Source organism: Lacerta agilis, chromosome 1 (genome assembly GCF_009819535.1).
Source record: "Lacerta agilis isolate rLacAgi1 chromosome 1, rLacAgi1.pri, whole genome shotgun sequence".
NCBI lineage: Eukaryota > Metazoa > Chordata > Lepidosauria > Squamata > Lacertidae > Lacerta > Lacerta agilis.
In genome coordinates, this window is record NC_046312.1 from 124997660 (window position 1) to 125019132 (window position 21473).

General features: G+C 43.2%; 1 protein-coding gene across 1 annotated transcript in view; it reads left to right on the forward strand.

Moving 5' to 3' along the window:
- Positions 1–21473, forward strand: part of PARD3B (par-3 family cell polarity regulator beta) — a 560874-nt gene that overhangs the window by 100936 nt on the left and 438465 nt on the right. The window contains 1 exon segment of the mRNA XM_033152744.1: positions 9395–9566. Coding sequence (XP_033008635.1) covers positions 9395–9566 — 172 coding nt within the window.

Sequence of the window (21473 nt, forward strand, 5' to 3'; positions counted from 1 at the left end):
CTGAATTGCCAAGGGGCCAAAAGAGGACCATGCTTTTTATTTTACAAAGAGGAAAGGGGGTGTTGAAAGGACCCCGCTCAGCAGCTGATCAGCAAGAGACCGGGAGAGAGATAAGAGTCCCGGCTCCCTTGCAGCCCCGCCCTCCTTTGTTGAATGTGCTGCAGAGGGAGGTTGTTTGTTTCCCCAGCGACATGTGACTGGCTGATTAGATTATCTGCCTGGAAACTATAGAAAAGGCTCCTTTTCCTTTAGAAGCTGCAGAAATGTGAGTTGAACCCCATAAAAACAGAGCTTTTCCTCTTTGCTTTTCCCCCTTTGCAAAAAAAAACAACTGCAAAACTTTTAGCTGATCCTCAAAAAAAGAGGGGTTTTCCCTTTGCAAAAAAGCTGCAAAACTTATAGTTGATCCTCAAAAAAACCAGGGCTTTTCCCTTTGCAAAAAAAAGCTGCAAAATTTTAGCTGATCCTCAAAAAACCAGGGCTTTTAGAGGAGGAAAACCAGAAAAATATTTTTTTTTCTTGTTTCCTCCTCTAAAAACAAGGTGTGCCCTATGGAGCGAAAAATACGGTAATTCAGATGAAGGTCCCAAAGAACAAAAAAGTTAGACGTGGAAATCATTAATGTCGTCTTGCCAGTCCGCAATGTAAGTCCGCAATGTGCATTCCGTCTTCCAATGTACCCTCTTTAATTATCTAATATGTTGTTTAAAATAAAATAAAGAAGAATATATTTATTTCTTTAAACGATTCTTAACCTGGCGGTACTTGAAAACTGATGAATTTAATTGCATGTAGCTTCAGTTGTGGGGGGCCCCCCCATTGACGGTGTCTTTCCTCCCTCACCAAGCTTCAGAGATTGGGGAAGAAACAGAAGTATCTCTTTGGCTCCACTTAAGTGATACTAAATTAGTGTAGTCACGTGTTGTTGTTGTTGTTGTTGTTGTTGTTGTTGTTGTTGTTGTTTTTAGAATACTCAGGAAGAGGTTAATAAGAATCTTACCTTAATAAGAATCTAATTGAAAGCGCTAATCTGGTTCCACATTTCAAAAAAAGGAAAAACAAGTGCTTACGAAATGTTTGAAATCGTATACAATTGATATAAACTAATTGCCTTCAGTTACAATTATATAAATGCTTTAAAACACAACTGTTTCCCTCTCCACTTAAAGGTGCTAATTCTCCCCTCCCCCACCCCATTTGCTGAAGTGCTGAAACTTCAGTGTTTTAATTACATTTAGTAGTTTCGCAGAGCTTGGTTAAATCTTCCATACCCATGTGTATTCTTCACCATTTTCATCTTTAGGGTTTGGGGTTCTACGTGAGATTGGCATGCTTTTTTTTTTCGCTTTCATGACTTGCTTGTCTCAACTCACCATTTATAGTCTCCTTGCCCCTTCGCAGAAGCTTGGTACAGGTTTCAATCTGATTCAGGATGCTCAGTAGTGTTCCTTAAACCCTGTCTTGCCCCATCCCAGTGGTGGCAAACCTATGGCACATGTACCAGAGCCCTCTCCGTGGGCATGCGCGCCATCGCCTCTTCCAACACATGTGCTTGTTGTTGTTCAGTCGTGTCCGACTCTTTGTGACCCCATGGACCAGAGCACGCCAGGCACGCCTATCTTTCACTGCCTCCCGCAGTTTGGCCAAACTCATGCTAGTCGCTTCGAGAACACTGTCCAACCATCTCATCCTCTGTCGCCCCCTTCTCCATGTGCACTTTCTCCTAAAGCAGTTGCCATACACCTATTGGTCGTAATTGGGCATCTTCTGTGGCTTGCAGGTGATTGTCTGAGTCGTATAGCTATTAGCAGTCTGCTTATTTGAAACTAGTACATTAACCCCGTTAAATTTACGGGCGCTAGAACATATGTGGTCAAACTGTTGCCCTAGCAACGTCGGGGACATGCGCAGAGCTGGCTGAGCGGCTCTCGCTTATCTCGTGTTTTTTCCCCTAACAACGCGAGAGCTGCATGACGTAGCCAGCTCTGCGCATAGCGTCCCTGTTGCCCTAGCAACATCGGGAACACGCGCAGAGCGTCTCTGCGCTCCAAGTACCCGACGGCTGTCCGTGGGGCACATGCGCAGTAGTGCAATTCCACGGACACAGGGACTGGACGCAGAGACACTTGCACTTTATTATAACGACGCTTGCTGCTGCTCTCGATGTTGCTTATTCTACAGCTGCGTTTGTTAATGTGCGTTAATGATGTTTTGCAACTGATGTTTTACATTGTTGCTTTCCGGTTTGATGTCGCTGCTTGCCTTTCGCTCTTCTTATGGGGGGTGGCAGGGTGGTGATGTTAAACAAACACCGCGCAGAACTTAAATTGGATGGCAAGAGACCTGCCAAAAGTATGCACGCTTTATTTGAAGAGGGGCACAATGTTACCGCCCTAATTATCATGCATGTGGATGCTTCTAAAATATGTCTTTGTGACATGATCTGACACCCTTTCCACAACCAAATTATAAATGAGTAGGAGACCCAAAAATGTCAATTTCTTTCGAGCTGTTAAATTTCACCCCCACCCCCACCCCGCTTCTTTCTTTCTTTCCTTATTTTTCCACCCAGTTCGTTATTTCACATAGTTTCCTTGCCCCGGGCAAATGGATTTCCTTAAATATTTGTCTTTTTTGCTCTGTTGTTTTACTAACCCTAGTGTATCATTGTGACATAGATCTTCAAAGTGGCAAAGAGAATGAGATGTTACAGTAGTATTTTAAATATAACGGAACAGCACTCCTACCTTTCTCTTCTGGGCTTACAGAAGCATCCGAAGAGAGTTAAATTTGCACATGTAACATTGCATTCTGTTTTAATTTAGCTGAAGTAACCGAGATCCAGGGATTCTCCCTTTGAGTGGAAGATGCTCCCACTCATGCAAGCCCCCCCCTTCCAATTTCTGCCAGGTCTGCCCTCCCATTGCAGTCCTGTGCCATTCCAAAAGCTCCTTCCACCTGCAGAAACCACGTTTGCGGGGGTGCAGTGGGAGGCACGAAAGCCATGGTGCACAAAAGGTGCCCCTCCCACTTTCTTGCACCCTACGCTTTAACAGCGTTGTAACCCTGAAAACCATTTTAGGCCTTGTTCCTTCCAACGGGTGAATATAGAATATTTTCTATTCTCTTAGTGAGAAAGAGGGCGGGGGGCAAACTATTGGGTAATGGGCTCCCTTCCCCTCACGCAAATCACCCTCCTTTGCTTTTTAGCACTAGCCCATGCAGTAAAGTTATGTCTGCACGCAGGTTGCATGATGTTCAAACCTAGTTTGCAAACCAGTTGGAAGCAGGGTGGATTTGATTTAAATCAAACTGATTTAAATCACGATTTATTTCATGCTCCCCCATTTGGGGGTTGGGCAGCCTCACATCATATAGAAAAATAGCATCTGGTAGATAGAAAAAGACCACTTTTATTTTATGTTTTGAAGGTTACTCGTTGATGCACTAATTCTTTTTTATTTTTATTTGGTGGTGATGGAAATTTATTTTCTTTTTCTGTATGGTGTGTTAATGTGAACGGTAACAATAAAATTTAATAAAAGGGGGGAAAATTGGAAAAAAGAAGAAAAAAAGAAAAAAAATAGCATACCAAGGAGATGACTAGGCAGAACTCGACTGTTGCATGTTAGTTTTCTATGTGTGGGGAGTTATTTTTCCATGAGGAACATTCAAACATGAAGCACCCTCTTATGTGTAGCTGCCCATGGTGCCGTTTAAGAGATGCGCTACTTGAATTTATCCATTGACTTTTAGTTTGGAGCATTTGTGGGGAGTAGTTTTGGAGACTATTCAGTCAGAATATTCTGATGGTCTATTGATTCTCTGGTTGCCTTTTTGCTACTGTGCTAAGTTCAAGGTTTTACTGTTAGTATAAAGGTAAAGGGACCCCTGACCATTAGGTCCAGTCGCGGACAACTCTGGGGTTGCGGCACTCATCTCGCTTTACTGGCCAAGGGAGCCGGCGTACAGCTACTGGGTCATGTGGCCAGCATGACAAAGCCGCTTCTGGTGAACCAGAGCAGCGCATGGAAACGCCGTTTACCTTCCCGTCGGAGCGGTTACCCATTTATCTACTTGCACTTTGATGTGCTTTCGAACTGCTAGGTTGGCAGGAGCAGGGACCGAGCAACGGGCGCACACCCCGTCATGGGGATTCAAACCGCCGACCTTCTGATCCCTTAACAACTTGGAACCAGTTTACCAGTGAGGTCGCCTTTGATAAGTGGAATTACAGGTGATACATAATATCCATTCTGCATTTGCAAGAAATCAGTATTTTGGTGTGGAACATCCTGCCTATTGACACCAGGCAAGTCCCTGCATTGTGCTCTTTTCAGTGCTTGCTAAAAACATTTTCCATCTTCCACGATGGATGCTATTGTGGAAATTCCCCATGTTCTCTTAAGGTTTCTATTGATCCCATATCTTCAGGCAGGTATCTATTGCATTATTATGTTTCTTGTCGCTTTCCCTGTTGTTGTTGTTGTTGTTGTTGTTGTTGTCGTTGTTTAAAAAAACATTTATTTATGTATAAGCAAAAGCTATTACAAAGAAAATATAAGAAGAAAAACAGACAGCCTGACAGCTGTTCCATGATCAAATAATTAAGCATTTCTGGAAGTTCTCACCAACATACAGTATTATAATCTTGAATTGAAGGCACAGTGCTCTTTCCCAATAATATCCCAATATAAATCAGATTTGGCAAAGCTGTGGCAGGAATTATCATGGGAGAACATCCCTGTTTGGTTGTTTTATTTTTAAGAGCCAATTGTTACTGCTAATTCTTTCACGGGTCCAAAGTATTTACTTTCTTCTATAACGGTCAGGGGTACCTTTACCTTTTTTATAAGCCATAGAAAGTAAAACACCTGCTTTGTAATACCAAGATATATTAGGCTGCATTGTTGACAGTATGGTTTCATTATCATTGACTAGGGGTCAGCAACCTTTTTCAGCCGTGGGCCGGTCCACCGTCCCTCAGACCATGTGGTGGGCTGGATTATATTTTTTTTGGGGGGGGGGATGAACGAATTCCTATGCCCCACAAATAACCCAGAGATGCATTTTAAATAAAAGCACACATTCTACTCATGTAAAAACACGCTGATTCCCAGACCGTCCGCGGGCCGGATTTAGAAGACGATTGGGCCGCATCGAGCCCACGAGCCTTAGGTTACCTACCCCTGTCATTGACCATCGCTGCTTTAGGTATAGTACTTCTGCACCACCATGTGATAAAAAAAAAAATCAGCTGCTATTTCTGCTACTTGTAGTCTTTAATGTTTTCCATAATTTTTTAAACAGAATATTACCTGGGCCACCTTCTCTATTTTACTGTATTTGTTTTCTCCCAATGCAAAAGTCTGTATTTGTTTTCTCCCAATGCAGCATGCATAGGTATGGTGATTTTTTTATTTAGAAGGTACTCTATTTCTTAACACACAAACGCATATTGTGTGGTCCAGTTCTTTTCAGACGGGGGTTTCTACATACCGTAGTTGTTTCTTATTTCAGCTTGATGAACAGTGACCCCTTCAGCCCCACTTTTCTTTTCCGTAATAAATCTGATTTCATTTACAATGCTTCCTCAGTCTACTCTGTTTGTACATGTGCTTGCCTTCGATGACCTTTCCTCTGTGCTTTTGGCATTTCCCTGTCCCCCCCCCCTTTATATTCTGCTTTCTGGGTGTTAGCCACCTCAATTCCCTCATTATCCACCGTCTATTGTATCAAAGTGCCATAACGATTATTTATCTTCCTACTGGAAGACCGGATAAATGATAGAACATTAGCAGTGGCGAAGTTTCTATCGGTGGTGGCAAGAACCAATGATCTCTATTCCTAAGTCTGTACATAATGCTTATATAACCTGAAGGCGGGCTGTCAAAACTGTGTACTGTTTTATAATGAATTGTTGGGTCTCTGGACCGTAATAAAGATATTATTATTATTATTATTATTATTATTATTATTATTATTATTATTATTATTATCATCATCATCATCTTTACCGTCTGTATGGGCAACACAGCTCCCCCTGTCATTTCTAGAAACTTCCTCTCCCACCCCTCAATTTGTTTCCCCCACATACCTTTGTTATTTTGCCTCAAACTATTCTATCTACTTGCTTTAAGACGTGAACGTGAATATGTTCCCATTATTGTTGTCTTTACTCTGTGTTCATGCCCTGTTAAAACAAAACAAAACAAAACATTTGATTGATTATGCTTTGGTGGCCTGCTTGCGTATCGAGGTCCCCAACCACCCTCCAGTAAATAACTCACACCAGAAACATTAATTTTGGTTTGGTTTTTGGGATAAATTTTGGCCACAAATTTATTAAAATACAAGATATGTGAGTGGTTGCGTAGGCATTGGTTTAGATTATCTGACCCACTGGGGACAGAACTGACGACCGTCAGTAAGGGAAGGCATATTGGGGAGAGAATAGGAGCTGGGGGGTCAGACACTACGACTCTCCCCAAATGCTCCCAGGGGCTCTTGCGTGGCCCTGGCCCCCAACCGGGGGATACGGACAAAAGCATGGCGAGCCCCTGGATTCCTTTAACGGAATTCCCACGCAGCAGCAGCAGCATTGGAGGGGCAGACACAATCATAACCCCTCCAGCAACGAACACGAAACCAATGCCTAACTGCAAGCAGCAAAGAGAAATAATACAGGGCGTGCCAAGGATTTTAATCCAGTAACTGTCCATCAACCAAAATTGCAACGTTAATTTCTCCCCAACAACAATTAATGCCCCAATCAAAACAGCAACTAACTCAGAACCAACCCACACTGGAAGGGTGGATTTTCTGGCCCCCACCGCAACCGGTGCTCTCTAGGATGGAGAACACGCATTATAGATTCCTCCTACTTGTTCACAACTATTTATTTGTAGAATGATTCTTTCTGTTTACCTGTTGGGTACCGTAAGATAAACCCTTTACATTTGTGCCTCGCATATTTTTCTCTGTTTTACAATATACCTTGAGATATCTCTTAGGGCAGCTTTTGATCTGCACAGTTCATTTTGAAGCTTAGTTCAAGGTGCCCATTTTTATGTTTTAAAACACAGGGGCGGCTAATCTGTGCCTTTCCCAGATGCTTGTTTAATACTTTTTTTCTTTCTTCCTATTTGGGCTACAGCAAAAGGTCCCAGGGTGGGAGATAATATTTGCATCAAAACTGCAATCAGACAATGTGTAAAACAAATAATGCATTGGCCAGTTAACCCACCACCACGAGATTTCACATGGTATCCACATTCTCAATACATAGTGAACATCAGCCCTCCCTAGAGGCTTGGGCAAGTTGCCATTGAACACCAGTTCCCATCCGCCCAAGCCAGCATGTCCAGTGTAGGGAATATGGTCGGATTGGCGCTGGCAAACCACGTCGGTTCCGCCAAGGTTAGAAATACAGCGCTGGCAAACCACGCTGATCCTGGAACGTCAGGATGGGATACACACAGGTCAGCGGGACAGCAAAACAAAGGAGTGGTGGGAAAGTACTGGAAAGTCACAAGATGAGCACAGGAGGGGTGCATGAGGGAGAGGCATGGAGGATGAGCACGTACGCAATGGAGATGTCACGTGGGGGAAGTTTTGGGGTGTTACCAGAGTACCCTTGTGTAGGAGCATTTCCTTATATGGTTTGGGTGTATCACCATTGGGCTGTATGTTTCCTTATTTGGTCCTTGAAGTTGTTCCTGTGGAACTAATCATTAACCAGCATGTGAGATTGCTTATAAAAGAGTTGTAGCCCAACCAGATTGGAAAGTCATGGGTTAGCCACTTGTATCTCAATGGCTTGGGACCATTGTGTGTCCGCTCTGCATTTGAGATCTTGCTATGTGGCCCTACCAACTGAAGAGCCACATACAAGGAGCAGGTGTTATGAAAACTTCCCGCGGGGGCAAGTTGAGAGACTGACCCCCAAGGCGGACGAAGCTTCCGTGCCCTCTGGCTTCAGGAGTCCAGGGGCACAAGGATAATATGCGATTGTTTCCCAGCTTGAAAAACAACATGCATCAGCCAGTAAGGCTAAAAACCTACTTTATTGTAGATAAAGTACAGAGTCTGTCTCTGCGTAGCTCATTATTGCAGAGCTGTCTGTAAGAGCGTCTGCATCTCCTGACGCAGAACTGAAAGTAAAATACAGCAGTAAATTACAATGACATCACATGTGTGGAATGGCTGTTGGATTTCCCACAGTGTGAAACATGACTCTTAAGTCTTGTGACCTTGCTGCTGCAGCGTTCGCAGCTCGGCATGTTATAATATCACAACAGCAGGCACACCCAGCCACCAACACTCTATGCCTTAACATACTTGGTAAAAAGTTTTTAGAAGAGTCTTTGGACACAGTTGTTTTGCCCTCCCACGTGGACTGTCATGGCCTACCGTTGTAGATTTTTGAATGTTCTGCTGATATACTACATAATTTATTGTTTGCTGTGATGTTGCTTCTGATTTCTCAAGGTAGAGCTTTGCTGTTTTGATTTTTGTATGTTAAGTTACCATATTTTTCCATGTGATGATGATAATAATAATAATAATAATAATAATAATAATAATAATAATAATAATAATAATAATAATAACAATTTATTATTTATACCCCGCCCATCTGGCTGGGTTTCCCCAGCCACTCTGGGCGGCTTCCAACAGAATATTAAAATGCATTAATATATTAAACCATTAAAAGCTTCCCTAAACAGGGCTGCCTTCAGATGTCTTCTAAAAGTCTGGTACTTATTTTTCTCTTTGACATCTGATGGGAGGGCGTTCCACAGGGTGGGTGTCACTACTGAGAAGGCCCTCGGCCTGGTTCCCTGTAACTTGGCTTAGTGTATAAGACTATATATATTTTTATTAAAAAATAATGTCAAAAATGTGTGGTTGTCTAATACACAGATAGTGCATAGGGGGGACGTGGGATTGATTGCTGCCGTGACCCGAAGATTGTCAGAGGCTATTGGCCGTTATTGGTGGCTGTGGCAAGCGCTGGTGTTGATTGGCCACTGCTACAAGCGATTGGTGGCTTTTGTGATGTAAGTGCTGGTCAGACGGGTGAGAGATTTTTGGCAAACTCTCCTAAAAAAAACCTCAACAACTCTGGGCAATCTCCCCCCATTTTCTGAATTTTGAGTCTCCCAAAATAGGGGGCGTCTTATACATGGGGCCGTGTTATACACGGAAAAATGCGGTACTTGTAGGATAATACATTTTAAAGAAAACAAATAAAATACAACAGCAGGTGAGAAAATCCTCATGTCATCATGCGCATAGAGTTCTTTGGATCCAAGTCATAATTAGTTGCGTTTCCATGAGGGGGCCACCTTCCTGTTACAGAAGTTTCATAAAGTGACATTTCATTTTGCAGTTGATTGCTGTGTACGACGAGCAAGAGCCGGTCTGCAAGTCTGAGGACGCCAGTGCTAGTCTGACAAATGGAAACAGCCCCGATGCCTTCGAGACGGATGTAGCTGCCCAGCTGGCTGCATTTCAGCCAATCAGAGGAGAGATTGAAGTGACACCCTCCGCTTTGAGACTAGGTACGTGCGTATACATTTTTTGGATTGATGGTTATCTTGGATGAGAGGTACGTGCTGTTTCTGCAGTTCTGCGGGTGCGTTTGTCATCTTCTGGGTTTGCACACACTGATGAAAACATACTTGGAAGAATAAGAAGAATCTCCTATTCTTATCAGCCTGCCAACTTGCTAACTTCATTGGCTAATGCATTATTCCAAATTCCATATCTTTTACAGATGAAACAACAAAAGAGAGTGCTTTTTTCTTTTTTATATTGATGCCACAGCTGTGATAGGCTGTTCCGAAGGAGTTACATCTAGCACCAACTTTGTTGTCTTCTAGGCATTCTAAACTCAAAAGATTTTCAGGGTTGTGCGTTTTTATCTGGTGGCTACTTTACATGTGTACTTGTTTTAGTTTTTTTTTTAAACCGCCTTGTAATAATTGATTAATGCTTTAAATAACTAAATAAAATGCTATAATATTTTAATAACAATACTATGCATATTATATGCGAATCATGCCAACTGGACATGTTTTCTTTAGTTTCTCTTAGAGTATACATGATTTATTCCACTATTTCTGTTGTTTTGGGAGAAAGCACGAGAGTTGAATGTAAGGCACTGTGGTTTCTTAAGTTGGAAAATCTCCTGGCTTCTGAAATCTCAGCATGCTACTCACAAGCATATACGAGACAATAAGAAGTGGAAATTACTGATGTAAACTAAAATTAAAGCTGGCGTTCTTAAGAAGCTGAATTACATAGCCAATTCCAGAATCTGAGGATGTTTTTGTAATTCCGCATGATGGTGGAAACATAGTACATTGTTGTTATTGTTCAGTCGTGTCCGACTCTTCGTAACCCCATGGACCAGAGCACGCCAGGCACCCCTATCGTCCACTGCCTCCCGCAGTTTGGCCAAACTCATGCCAGTCACTTCGAGAACACTGTCCAACCATCTCATCCTCTGTCATCCCCTTCTCCTTGTGCCCTCCATCTTTCCCAACATCAGGGTCTTTTCCAGGGAGTCTTCTCTTCTCATGAGGTGGCCAAAGTACTGGAGCCTCAACTTCAGGGTCTGTCCTTCCAGTGAGCACTCAGTTTGATCTTTTTGCAGTCCATGGGACTCTCAAGTGTCTCCTCCAGCACCATAATTCAAAAGCATCAATTCTTTGGCGATCAGTCTTCTTTATGGTCCAGCTCTCACTTCCATACATTACTACTGGGAAAACCATAGCTTTAACTATACGGACCTTTGTCGGCAAGGTACATAGGAATATATATGTTCCTTGGATGCCGATGGCATGAAGAAAATTCTGTAGTGCTTACTGACTAGTACCTTCCGAGTTGCTAAAACAGCAAAAGTCCTTAGCACAAGGCGCCAAAAAAACTCCAGAACGTCATCACCATTGTCATCATCAGCCACCCATCTCACAGTGTTGCCCCAGCCACTCTGGGCGGCTTCCGGCAAATTAATAATAATAAAATAAAACAAATGAAGAAATTTTGCCTAGGGACCTTGTCCCTATATGTTAGTATGGTGTTAATATCTCTCTCTCTCTCTCTCTCTCTCTCTCTCTCTCTCTCTCTCTCTCTCTCTCTCTCTCTCTCTGTGTGTGTGTGTGTGTGTAAAGGCCAAGGAAGTACAGGTGAAACTCAAAAAATTACAATATCGTGGAAAAGTCCATTCATGTAAGCAATTGTTTTTATTAGCTACCGGAGTTTAATATATGAGATAGACTCATGACATGCAAAGCGAGAGATATGTCAAGCCCATGTTTGTTATAATTGTGATGATTATGGCATACAGCTGATGAAAACCCCAAAGTTGAAATTGTTAATTTGGGATATCATCAGCTGTACGCCATAATCATCACAATTGTAACTAATAAAGGTTTGACATATCTCGCTTTGCATGTCATGAGTCTATCTCATATATTAATTTCACCTTTTAAGTTGAATTACTGGAAAAAACGAGCCTTTCTGCAATATTCTAATTTTTCGAGTTTCACCTTTATTGTTTCATACAATAGTTTACTAGACTCTGGGGCTGTTTAATGCAAATAATTTCCACTCCCCCTTTTTGCTTATGGGTCTGAGCCGTAAATTAATTATTTTTTTACCATTCATCATTACGTTTATTTCTGTTTCCTTTGTCCTTGACTATATGTATTCCATTTGTACATGTCAGCATAAATAGTGTGGGTCAAGGATACAGCTCTTCTGTCTACAAAATATTAGCGGTACACCGGTGTCTTAAAGATAAACTGTAGCTGCCGTGTGACAGACTGCTTTTGATATGAGTTGCCACATGATTTTATTGTCCCTTAGCTGGAAAGCTGGAATCAAACTTTGGAAAATAAACAATATACGTTGGTGTGTTATTGTTTCAGCTGCTCATTGGCATAGTTATTTTTTCCAATGCATTTATTAAGTTGAGAACTGTACAACATGGGAATCAATGTGTCATAGGAGTTTTTAAAGCTTGATTTTCCATTTGGTAGGAAGTCAGCCATTGTAAATAAACAGGAAGTGGAACTTGAAAGTGTGCACACTTGTTTTGTCTTTCTCCTCATATTTATTGTTGAATATTTCTTGCAAATGGGAACACGGGTGGCGCTGTGGGTTAAACCACAGAGCCTAGGGCTTGCTGATCAGAAGGTCAGCGGTTTGAATCCCCGCAACGGAGTGAGCTCCTGTTGCTCGGTCCCTGCTCCTGCCCACCTAGCAGTTCGAAAGCACGTCAAAGTGCAAGTAGATCAATAGGTACCACTCCGGCGGGAAGGTAAATGGTGTTTCCGTGTGCTGCTCTGGTTCGCCAGAAGCGGCTTTGTCATGCTGTCCACATGACCCGAAAGCTGTACGCCGGCTCCCTCAGCCAGTAACGCGAGATGAGCGCCGCAATCCCAGAGTCGGACATGACTGGGCCTTTACCTTTACCTTATTTCTTGCAAACACACTCCATGCACAGGGACACTACAGTGCAATCTAGTTGGCCTTGTCAATGATCACTTTTTTTCTCCCTCTCCTTCTATTCCTCCTTACAAGTTCTGGAGTCAGAACTCGAGACGGTAAATCTCAAGTGTTCATTCATAATTGTAAAAGCATGTAGGAAACTGAGCAGAGCATATTTGTAATAGTGAGAAAGATCGAATTGGCATGTGAGAAATGGTAAATTCTGGAGAGGATCCTGGAGATATATGCTGGTCTACAGCTCATGTGTCTTGTGCAGGTATAGGGTGGAATATAAATTCAATTAATAATAATAATAATATGTGTGTGTAATAAGCAAAAAGGGAAACCTGTGTGTGTATATAAACACTGGAATTTCACAAGGCAGCTCCCAGTGTTGCAAAAGGTTCTGGGAAGTGCTATAGTTTGAAAGGGACCTTGCCTTACTGGTAGAGATCATGTTTTGTGAGTAGTGTTTTAAATGTACTGTATATTCTGGCGTATAAGACTACTTTTTAATCCAGGAAAATCTTCTCAAAAGTCGGGGGTCGTCTTATATACCGGGTGGAGAATCTGCGGTCGAGTATATCTCAAACTCTATATTTTAACTGGAAAAGTTGGGGGTCATCTTATACGCTGGAAAATATGGTAGCTCTTTTTGTTGTGTATTGCTTTTACCAAAAGTGTCCTTGTGATTGTGGTCAATGGAGTACATACAGTGGTACCTCGGGTTAAGTACGCTTCAGGTTAAGAACTCCGCTTAAGAACAGAAATCGTGCTCTGGCGGCGCAGCGGCAGCAGGAGGTCCCATTAGCTAAAGCGGTACCTCAGCTTAAGAACAGTTTCAGGTTAAGAACGGACCTCCGGAACGAAGTAAATACTTAACCTGAGGTACCACTCTAATAGGTCCCTGGCATCTCAACAGAAGAATATAGTTGGGAAATTCCTGAAATCACAGATGCAACAGTCCTGTTTGTTGTGTCACCCAAAACTGGACTTGTGGGTTGTTGCTGTTATTCCAAACAAAGAGACAAAAATGCCAAATACAGTGGTACCCCGCAAGACGAATGCCTCGCACAACGAAAAACTCGCAAAACGAAAGGGTTTTGCGAGTTTTTAGTTGACTCGCAAGACGAATTCGTCTATGACCGTGCTTTGCCAGACGAATTCGTCTTGCGCAGTACCACTTTAAGCCGGCAGCAGACCGCGCCGCACCGCGTTTTAAAGCTGCAGCGAGCGAACAGCAGCACTGCTGTTTGCCCGCTGCAGCCTTAAAATGCGGTGCGGCACAGTCCGGTGCCAGTCGGAAGGGGTGCCGGTCGATCGCGCCCGCCATCTTGGGTCGACTGTGCATGTCCACCCTAGATGGCGGGAGCGATCGGCTGACACCCCTTCCGACCGGAGCCGCGCCGTGCCGCGTTTGAAAGCTGCAGCGGGCGAACAGCAGTGCTACTGTTCGCCGGCTGCAGCTTTCAAACGCGGCGCAGCGCCATAGCTGTAAAGTCTTACTTTTTGGCTCCGGTCGGAAGGGGTGCCAGCCGATCGCATCCGCCATCTTGGGTCGACTGCGCATGTCGAACCAAGATGGCGGACGCGATCGGCCGGCACCCCTTCCGACCGGCGCCCCCGGACTTTTCCCCTATAGGAACGCGTTACTTAAATTTTAATGCGTTCCTATGGGAAACGGTGCCTCGCAAGACGAAATTTCCGCAAGACGAAAAGTCTTGCGGAACGAATTAATTTCGTCTTGCGAGGCACCACTGTATCCTAAATTTCCTATGCCTTAGAACAGTTGGCCATGGAATTAGGCAGAGACAATTCCTAGACTTAGGTTTCTATCCAACTAAATTATTGAATGCAGGGAAAGGCATTTCTTTTTGCAGAGGAATAACACAGTAGCATTCAGTTTCAAAAGGCAAAACTCCTCAAGAATGAGAAGAATATTTAGAATATTGTTGAAAGGGAGAGTCAACAGGGTCAAATCTTTCTTCAAGAAGCTTGGAAGCTTTTTAAAACCATGATGATAGAAGTTTAGCTGGAATGTATATCACAGATTAGGAACAGAACCACTAAATCCAAGACGATGCCAGCATGATTAATGAACAGAGAAGAAAGCTATAAAAGGCAAGAAGGTTTACTTTCAGAAATCGAGGGAGACGAAAGAGGAGCATAAACTCTGTTGAAACCAATGTAAGTTGACAGTTAGGGAAATAAAGAAGAAAAAAATTTGAGGACATACTGCTAAAAACATTAAGGATAACAGTAAAAAATACTTTAAATACACGAGAAGCAGGTGGCTAGGGGGACTGCAGAGAAATTAAATGATTTAGTTGTGTCTGTCTTCGCTGCAGAAGATATAGGGCAGATTCCTACTACTGAACTGACTTTTTCGGGAAATGTGTCTGAAGACTTGAATCAAACAGAAGTGACAAGTGATAGGTTCTATTGAGAAATAAAAATGAGCAAGTCACTGGGCCCAGATGACATCTACCCGAGAGTTTATAAAGAAAATGACTCAATATGAAACTATTTTCTAAAAGAAGAAGAAGAAGAACTTTCCGTAAAAACGACCTCCATTTCACAGGATTGGAAAGCAGCCAATGTAACACTGATTTTCAAAAGGGGACCCAAAGCTGGTCTGTGTAATCACGTGCCAGTTAGCTAATGTGAGGTGAAAAACATTATTTGTTGGTGGAGAGCAGAAGTCAGTGAAAAACTAAAGAATAGAGGAGCAAGATTTCAGAGGAAGAATTGACATGTCTTGTACGCCAGCCTTGACAAGTTCCTTGAGACCTGGCTGTCATGGCATAGGACTGGTTCCCCTTACAGATTGGAAACTATGAGGCTATGAGAGAAGTGGAGCAAGCAGGCAGTTCTAACAATGGAGATGGTTGGGTCCCCCCCAGTGTTTAGCATTGGGACTGGTGCTATTCCACTTCTTCCCTCCCCTTCATACTTTTAAAATGCGAATAGAAAAATAGTGTTGGAAGTTGTCCTCTCAAGTTCAGTAACTGGCCCAGACCCATGCCAATTCATCAGGGATTAGGGGGCCACAGAGCATTTGTGGCGCTGAAGCTGCTTTTAGATGACTCCAACTACAAATACGGAGGCTGCAGAAGAGGCCAAACACCATCTTGGCTGCGAGTCCTGGAAGACCTGCTCCCACCATGCTGGCCTTTTCCAACCTGGCGTAGGAGGGCAGAGCCCTGACTGACTCCAGCTACAAAAGCTGCTGAACAGACCCTTGGGCTGTGGTATTGTTCAGGGTATTTTGTTGGGGTTTGTTGTTATTGATACTAAATTTTGTATCTTTATTTTTTGATCTTAATTATGATTTATGTGGAAATTGTTTCAATTTGGTTGTGTGCTTTTCGATCTGTTCTATTTATTATGTTTGTAATTACGTCAAAGTGCAAGTAGATAAATAGGTACCACTCCGGCGGGAAGGTAAACGGCGTTTACATGCACTGGTTCCCTCGGTCAGTAAAGCGAGATGAGCGCTGCAACCCCAGAGTCATCCACAACTGGACCTAACAGTCAGAGGTCCCTTTACCTTTACCTTTAATTATATCAATCTTGTCGTGTTGTAAGCCACCTTGAGCATGGTTTTATCTGTAGAAAGGTGGCATAGAAATAAAATGATGTTGTTGATGGTGATGCCATTCACAAGGCCTAGTTGCTTCTGTTACTAAAATTCATGGAACTAAAAGACAATGGCTACTAGAAAGTCCAGAAGTTCAATGCATACATGCAAGACGGTTCCCTTTTGGGAGGCACATTGCGGGCAGTGATCTGGGACCTTCCAGTGACCCAGCTGTGGGCGGAGGGATGCTGCCCACGTCATTAGGACTCGGAGCTGCGACACACTGCCAGCTGACCAGTTGGGTTAGCTGGGGGGCGTGGCCACTTGCCTTGAAACCGTGGCGTTGCTGGGGGGGCAGCCTCCATTTGCCTCCTCCATTGGATCTCCCAGCCCTCCCACCCTCTTTCTTGTGTTGCTTGACTATGGCCTTGATATGACTAATGTTGGTCGCTTGGTTGTTGGGGCCGGATAGGAATTTTTCCACTTGGTTTTTGCCTACCTAGTAGCAATCGTCACAACTTTGTAAGGGTAGGCATTGGGTAAGCCTTGTTATGGGAGGGGAGGTTGCTGCCTCCACCTGCCTCTCCATGTTAAGGGTATCCCATTAAAGGGAACCGGGTGTGTGGTTCCTGTCTGAAGGCTGGACGTGGGCTAGGGCCATGCCACAACCCCATCAGTAACCCTGGGGGAGTTCTTAATTGATGTATATCATAAGGCTCTCCCTATCGGTGGTTGACCCTTTCAATACTTCCTGCAGATGGGCAGGAGTCAGGATATAGTATTGCTTCACCCAGTTGCCTAAGCCAAACTGCACACATCTGTAACCAATAAAGTTGAGGCCTAATTTATCCCATTAACCCAACATATTCATGTCTGAGTGTTTGTTTCTTGTGGGAATACGTTTTCAGGTGCTCCTGCACCTTGCCGCAGTATGGTAACCTTCCGCACTGTGCACGGAAGGCAAGGAGATCAGGCAAAGGTTTGTTGTCTGGATCCCTCCGCGCTTGAGGCAAAGCGCGCCAAAATAGCCTTTGGTAACGGTCGGGAAGCAGTTTCCCGCCCGGAAACTCAGCAGAATACTATGTTGTGATTGGTTAATGATGATGTTATGACGTTGTTCAGTTTACTAATAAATAGCCCCTGCTCTCTGTAGCGGTGTGTAGAGTGCGCGAGACAAGCCAAGAGAGAACAGCCGTTCGAGACAAGCCAAGAGAGAAACCAAGCCGCACAGAGCAACAGAGCGCAACTCCACCATTGACTGCAGTCTCTTAGTCTTTATTTAGTTCTTTATTTTATTTTTGGCTGCCTTCTTAGTTTTGGCCACCTCTTTTATCCTTTCCCTTTTGGAACCTCAAGCCTTCGTGACTCCAAAGAAACCTTCGGAACTCCCAACAACAATCTCACGACCTTCAGCTTCATAACCAACAGACCCATTCACGGCCAGTGGGAGCAGGCGCTCCGGAATTACTGCCTGTCCCAGATGTTGGTTATCCCCACAGTTTCTGAGGGAACTGTGGAACCCGGGGCCTCGCCACGCAAATGGATTCAAATATTTTCCCCGCATGTCTTGATGGTGTGGTATAAAGCTTACCTTGGTTCTGAAAATCTGACTGACCGATTTGTAGCTATCATATCTCTGTGTTAATAAATATTCTGCTATTGTTTACATCTCTCAATGCCATTGTGCCCGCCACTATTAACAGTTTAATTCCATAATGCAAATGAAAATGTCTTGTCCTATTTCTGCATGACTGGAATACAATCTGACTTGCTAAATTATGGGTGAACTGACCCTGTTTAGGATTTTTTTTTAAACACACACACACAAAAATTGTTGGAGAATGGTTTTAATTAGAATAGATATGCGGCTAATCATATCACAGATACAGAAGAGAGAAAAGTGTGATTGGAATAGAATATCTACATATTAGTCTGCTCTGTGTAACATTCATGATTAAGTACTATAATCCAGAGGTTTTCACACACATGCGCAACATCAGCCAGTGTGGTGTAGTGGTCAAGAGCGGTAGACTTGTAATCTGGTGAACCGGGTTCGCGTCTACGCTCCTCCACATGCAGCTGCTGGGTGACCTTGGGCTAGTCACACTTCTCTGAAGTCTCTCACAGAGTGTTTGTTGTGGGGGAGGAAGGGAAAGGAGAATGTGAGCCGCTTTGAGACTCCTTCGGGTAGTGATAAAGCGGGATATCAAATCCAAACTCCTCCTCCTCTTCTTCTTCTTCTTCTTCTTCTTCTTCTTCTTCTTCTTCTTCTTCCTCCTTTGGGAACTTTCCTTAAGGCAGTTCCACACTAAATGAAATGCCAATTCCTTGCTGCTTGTACAGAGTTACAGTGATGGCCCCCATGCCCAACACTTGAAGTGTGGTTTGGCCAGTTAATTTCAGTGGGTCTATTTGTAAGTAGAATTTAGTTGGGTGCATCCATGTTGTTCCAGCTGTTTGGTCTAGTCCTTGAGCCTAAGCATTGGATCTCCGACTTGGCTGCATCATACAATGTGACATAATGACTACTGAATAATTAAAACACAAGCTGGAAAAAAAAAATCAGGCTGCACAGAAAGCAAGAATTATTCTGGCAATTAAAAAAAAAAGTTTGTCAAGTGTTTAGTACTTGGCATTGAAGGGGTAATTAGAGCTGGCATCAGCCCCAGTTCTTCCATTAGAAAAGGAAGCTCAAGCGCTACATTGCATTCCTTGGTCTCAGCCACACTAAACTTATTAGGATCATTTCTTACTAATAGGGAAGAGTCTCAAGAAGCAGAAGGTGTGCCTGCAAGTTGGAATACTTAGGGTGAAATAATAAAAGGCAATGGTTTGGCCAAAATCTTCTCCTTGTTTCCTGTTTCATCCACACCCAGCCAATACAATATTGAGCCTACAAATTACCGTATTTTTCCGCTCCATAGGGCGCACCGGACCATAGGGCGCACCTCGTTTTTAGAACGCTGCTCTGGTTCACCAGAAGCTGCTTTGTCAATGTGGCCACATGACCCGGAAGCTGTACACCGGCTCCCTCGGCCAGTAACGCGAGATGAGCGCCACAACCCCAGAGTCGGACACGACTGGACCTGATGGTCAGGGGTCCCTTTACCTTTAGTAGTAGTAGTAGTAGTAGTAGTAGTATAAGATTGCACTGGCTGTGTTCACATGCCACAATAGGCAAGGATCGCTGCTCATTTGTTCCCGGTTGTATCTTCTCCGGTGTGAGCAGAAGAAGCAAGCCTGAAAGCCACATTTATGCTTGACTTTCCATTACATCCAAAACAAGGTTTGTGGCTTGTTGCTGTCATCTGTAAGCCAACAACTGTCATCTGTAAGCCAACAACAAACCATGGATTAAGGCTCACTAGCACTTGTGGCTTGTTAGGGGGCAACACACCGCAAGTCAAGGGTTCAGATGAAATGGAAAGCCAAGATTAATTGTGTCATCTTGGTTTGTTTCTCCCACTCTGGGAGAATGAAGTGGAAGTGACTGGGCAATGCACACTGTCTTGCTGATTGATCTCAGTGAACCAATAACCGGGCAGAAGCCAACTGGAATTTGGACGATCAAACATTTTTATCAGCGAGCCAATCTGAATGTGTTTTCTCAGAGTATATTTCAAACATACACACACTTGCACACATAGACCTGTACATTTTTATTACAAGTATATCATGCCAAATTCCGAATTCAAGTACATTTATTTGCGTCTATATTAGTCAAAAATAGAACACTGCATTTTTAAATCCTCTAGATAATATTGCAGATGCGTTCCGGTTTCATGAACCTACTTCCAGTTGTTTGTAAATGATAGAAAACCATTTTGGGCCAATTAACGCTCATTCTTGGCACTACTCCAAGGGTAAATTAATTTGGAAACAGTTGAAAGGGGGGAGGGGCTTCATTTCTAGTGTTTTAAGTTAAGTTTTTTAATTAAAAAAAAATCCCCACATTTACCATATTAGACAGAAGAAAGACTAGTCCCCCCCTTTAACTTCACAAGAATTCAGTTGAAAAAGCATGGTAGCTGCTTTTCTGAATTATCTGAAGTTTTTTGGCTGGTCTTGAAGATGAATGACATTTAGAGTACATTGGCAATGATAAAAGTACAAACGAATTTGAGGACCTGTTGGAGATATGCTACAGTAGTTTAAAATGTATTTTATTACATACGGTAATCCAAGAATTATGGTGCTGGAGGAGACTCTTGGGAGTCCCATGGACTGCAAAAAGATCAAACTTATCCATCCTTAAAGAAATCAGGCCTGAGTGCTCACTGGAAGGACAGATCCTGAAGTTGAGGCTCCAGTACTTTGGCCACCTCATGAGAAGAGAAGACTCCCTAGAAAAGACCCTGATGTTGGGAAAGATGGAGGGCACAAGGAGAAGAGGACGACAGAGGATGAGATGGTTGGACGGTGTTCTCGAAGTGACTAGCATGAGTTTGGCCAAACTGCAGGAGGCAGTGGAGGATAGGGGTGCCTGGCGTGTTCTGGTCCATGGGGTCACGAAGAGTCAGACACAACTGAATGACTGAACAACAACAATCCAAGCTATGGTTTATAGGGACTGTGTGGGCTCCCACAGGAGGATCTTACAGCTGTTTTGCTCCACCTAGGTTCCTTTTTTTTTTTTTTTTTGCTGCCAGGTGGGTGCAAGTCTATCTCCTGGAGCCTTCACATTCATGTGGTACCGCTAAGCCAGAGTTTGATTTACTGTACCGTGTGAAGCAGCTTCAGTGCAATACAGTCGTACCTTGGTTCTTGAACGGAATCAGTTCCGGAAGTCTGTCCGACTTCCAAAAAAGTTCAGAAACCAAGGCACGGCTTCCAGTTGGCTGCAGGAGCTTCTTGCACTCAAGCAGAAGTCATGCCGGACGTCCGGTTTCCAAAAAAAGTTTGCAAACTGGAGCACTCACTTCCGGGTTTGCGGCATTCGGGAGCCAAAACGTTTGAGCCACAAGGCATTCGAGAACCAAGGTTCGGACTATTGTATTTTAATATTTTGTTGGAAGCCACCCAGAGTGGCTGGGGAAACCCAGCCAGATGGGCGGGGTATAAATAATAAATTATTATTACTATTATTATTATTACTATTATTATTATTATTATTATTATTATTATGACTGTATACAAATTATCAAAATGGTATCGAAGTTGTACAAAATTTTAAAAAAAGGTTTAAAAGGGCTATACGCAGAAAAGTTATCTATCTTCATTTGCTTGTTTTTATTTTCACCCTAAAAATGAAGCTTCCCGGGCATTAAATTCAAACAATATTTGTTTATAATAACAAATATTTTTCTCTTTCAATGGAAACGGTTATCAGGTTCCATTGATTCTACACCTCTACAATACTTTCCCTAATCCTTCTGCGCAGTAGTTAGATTGA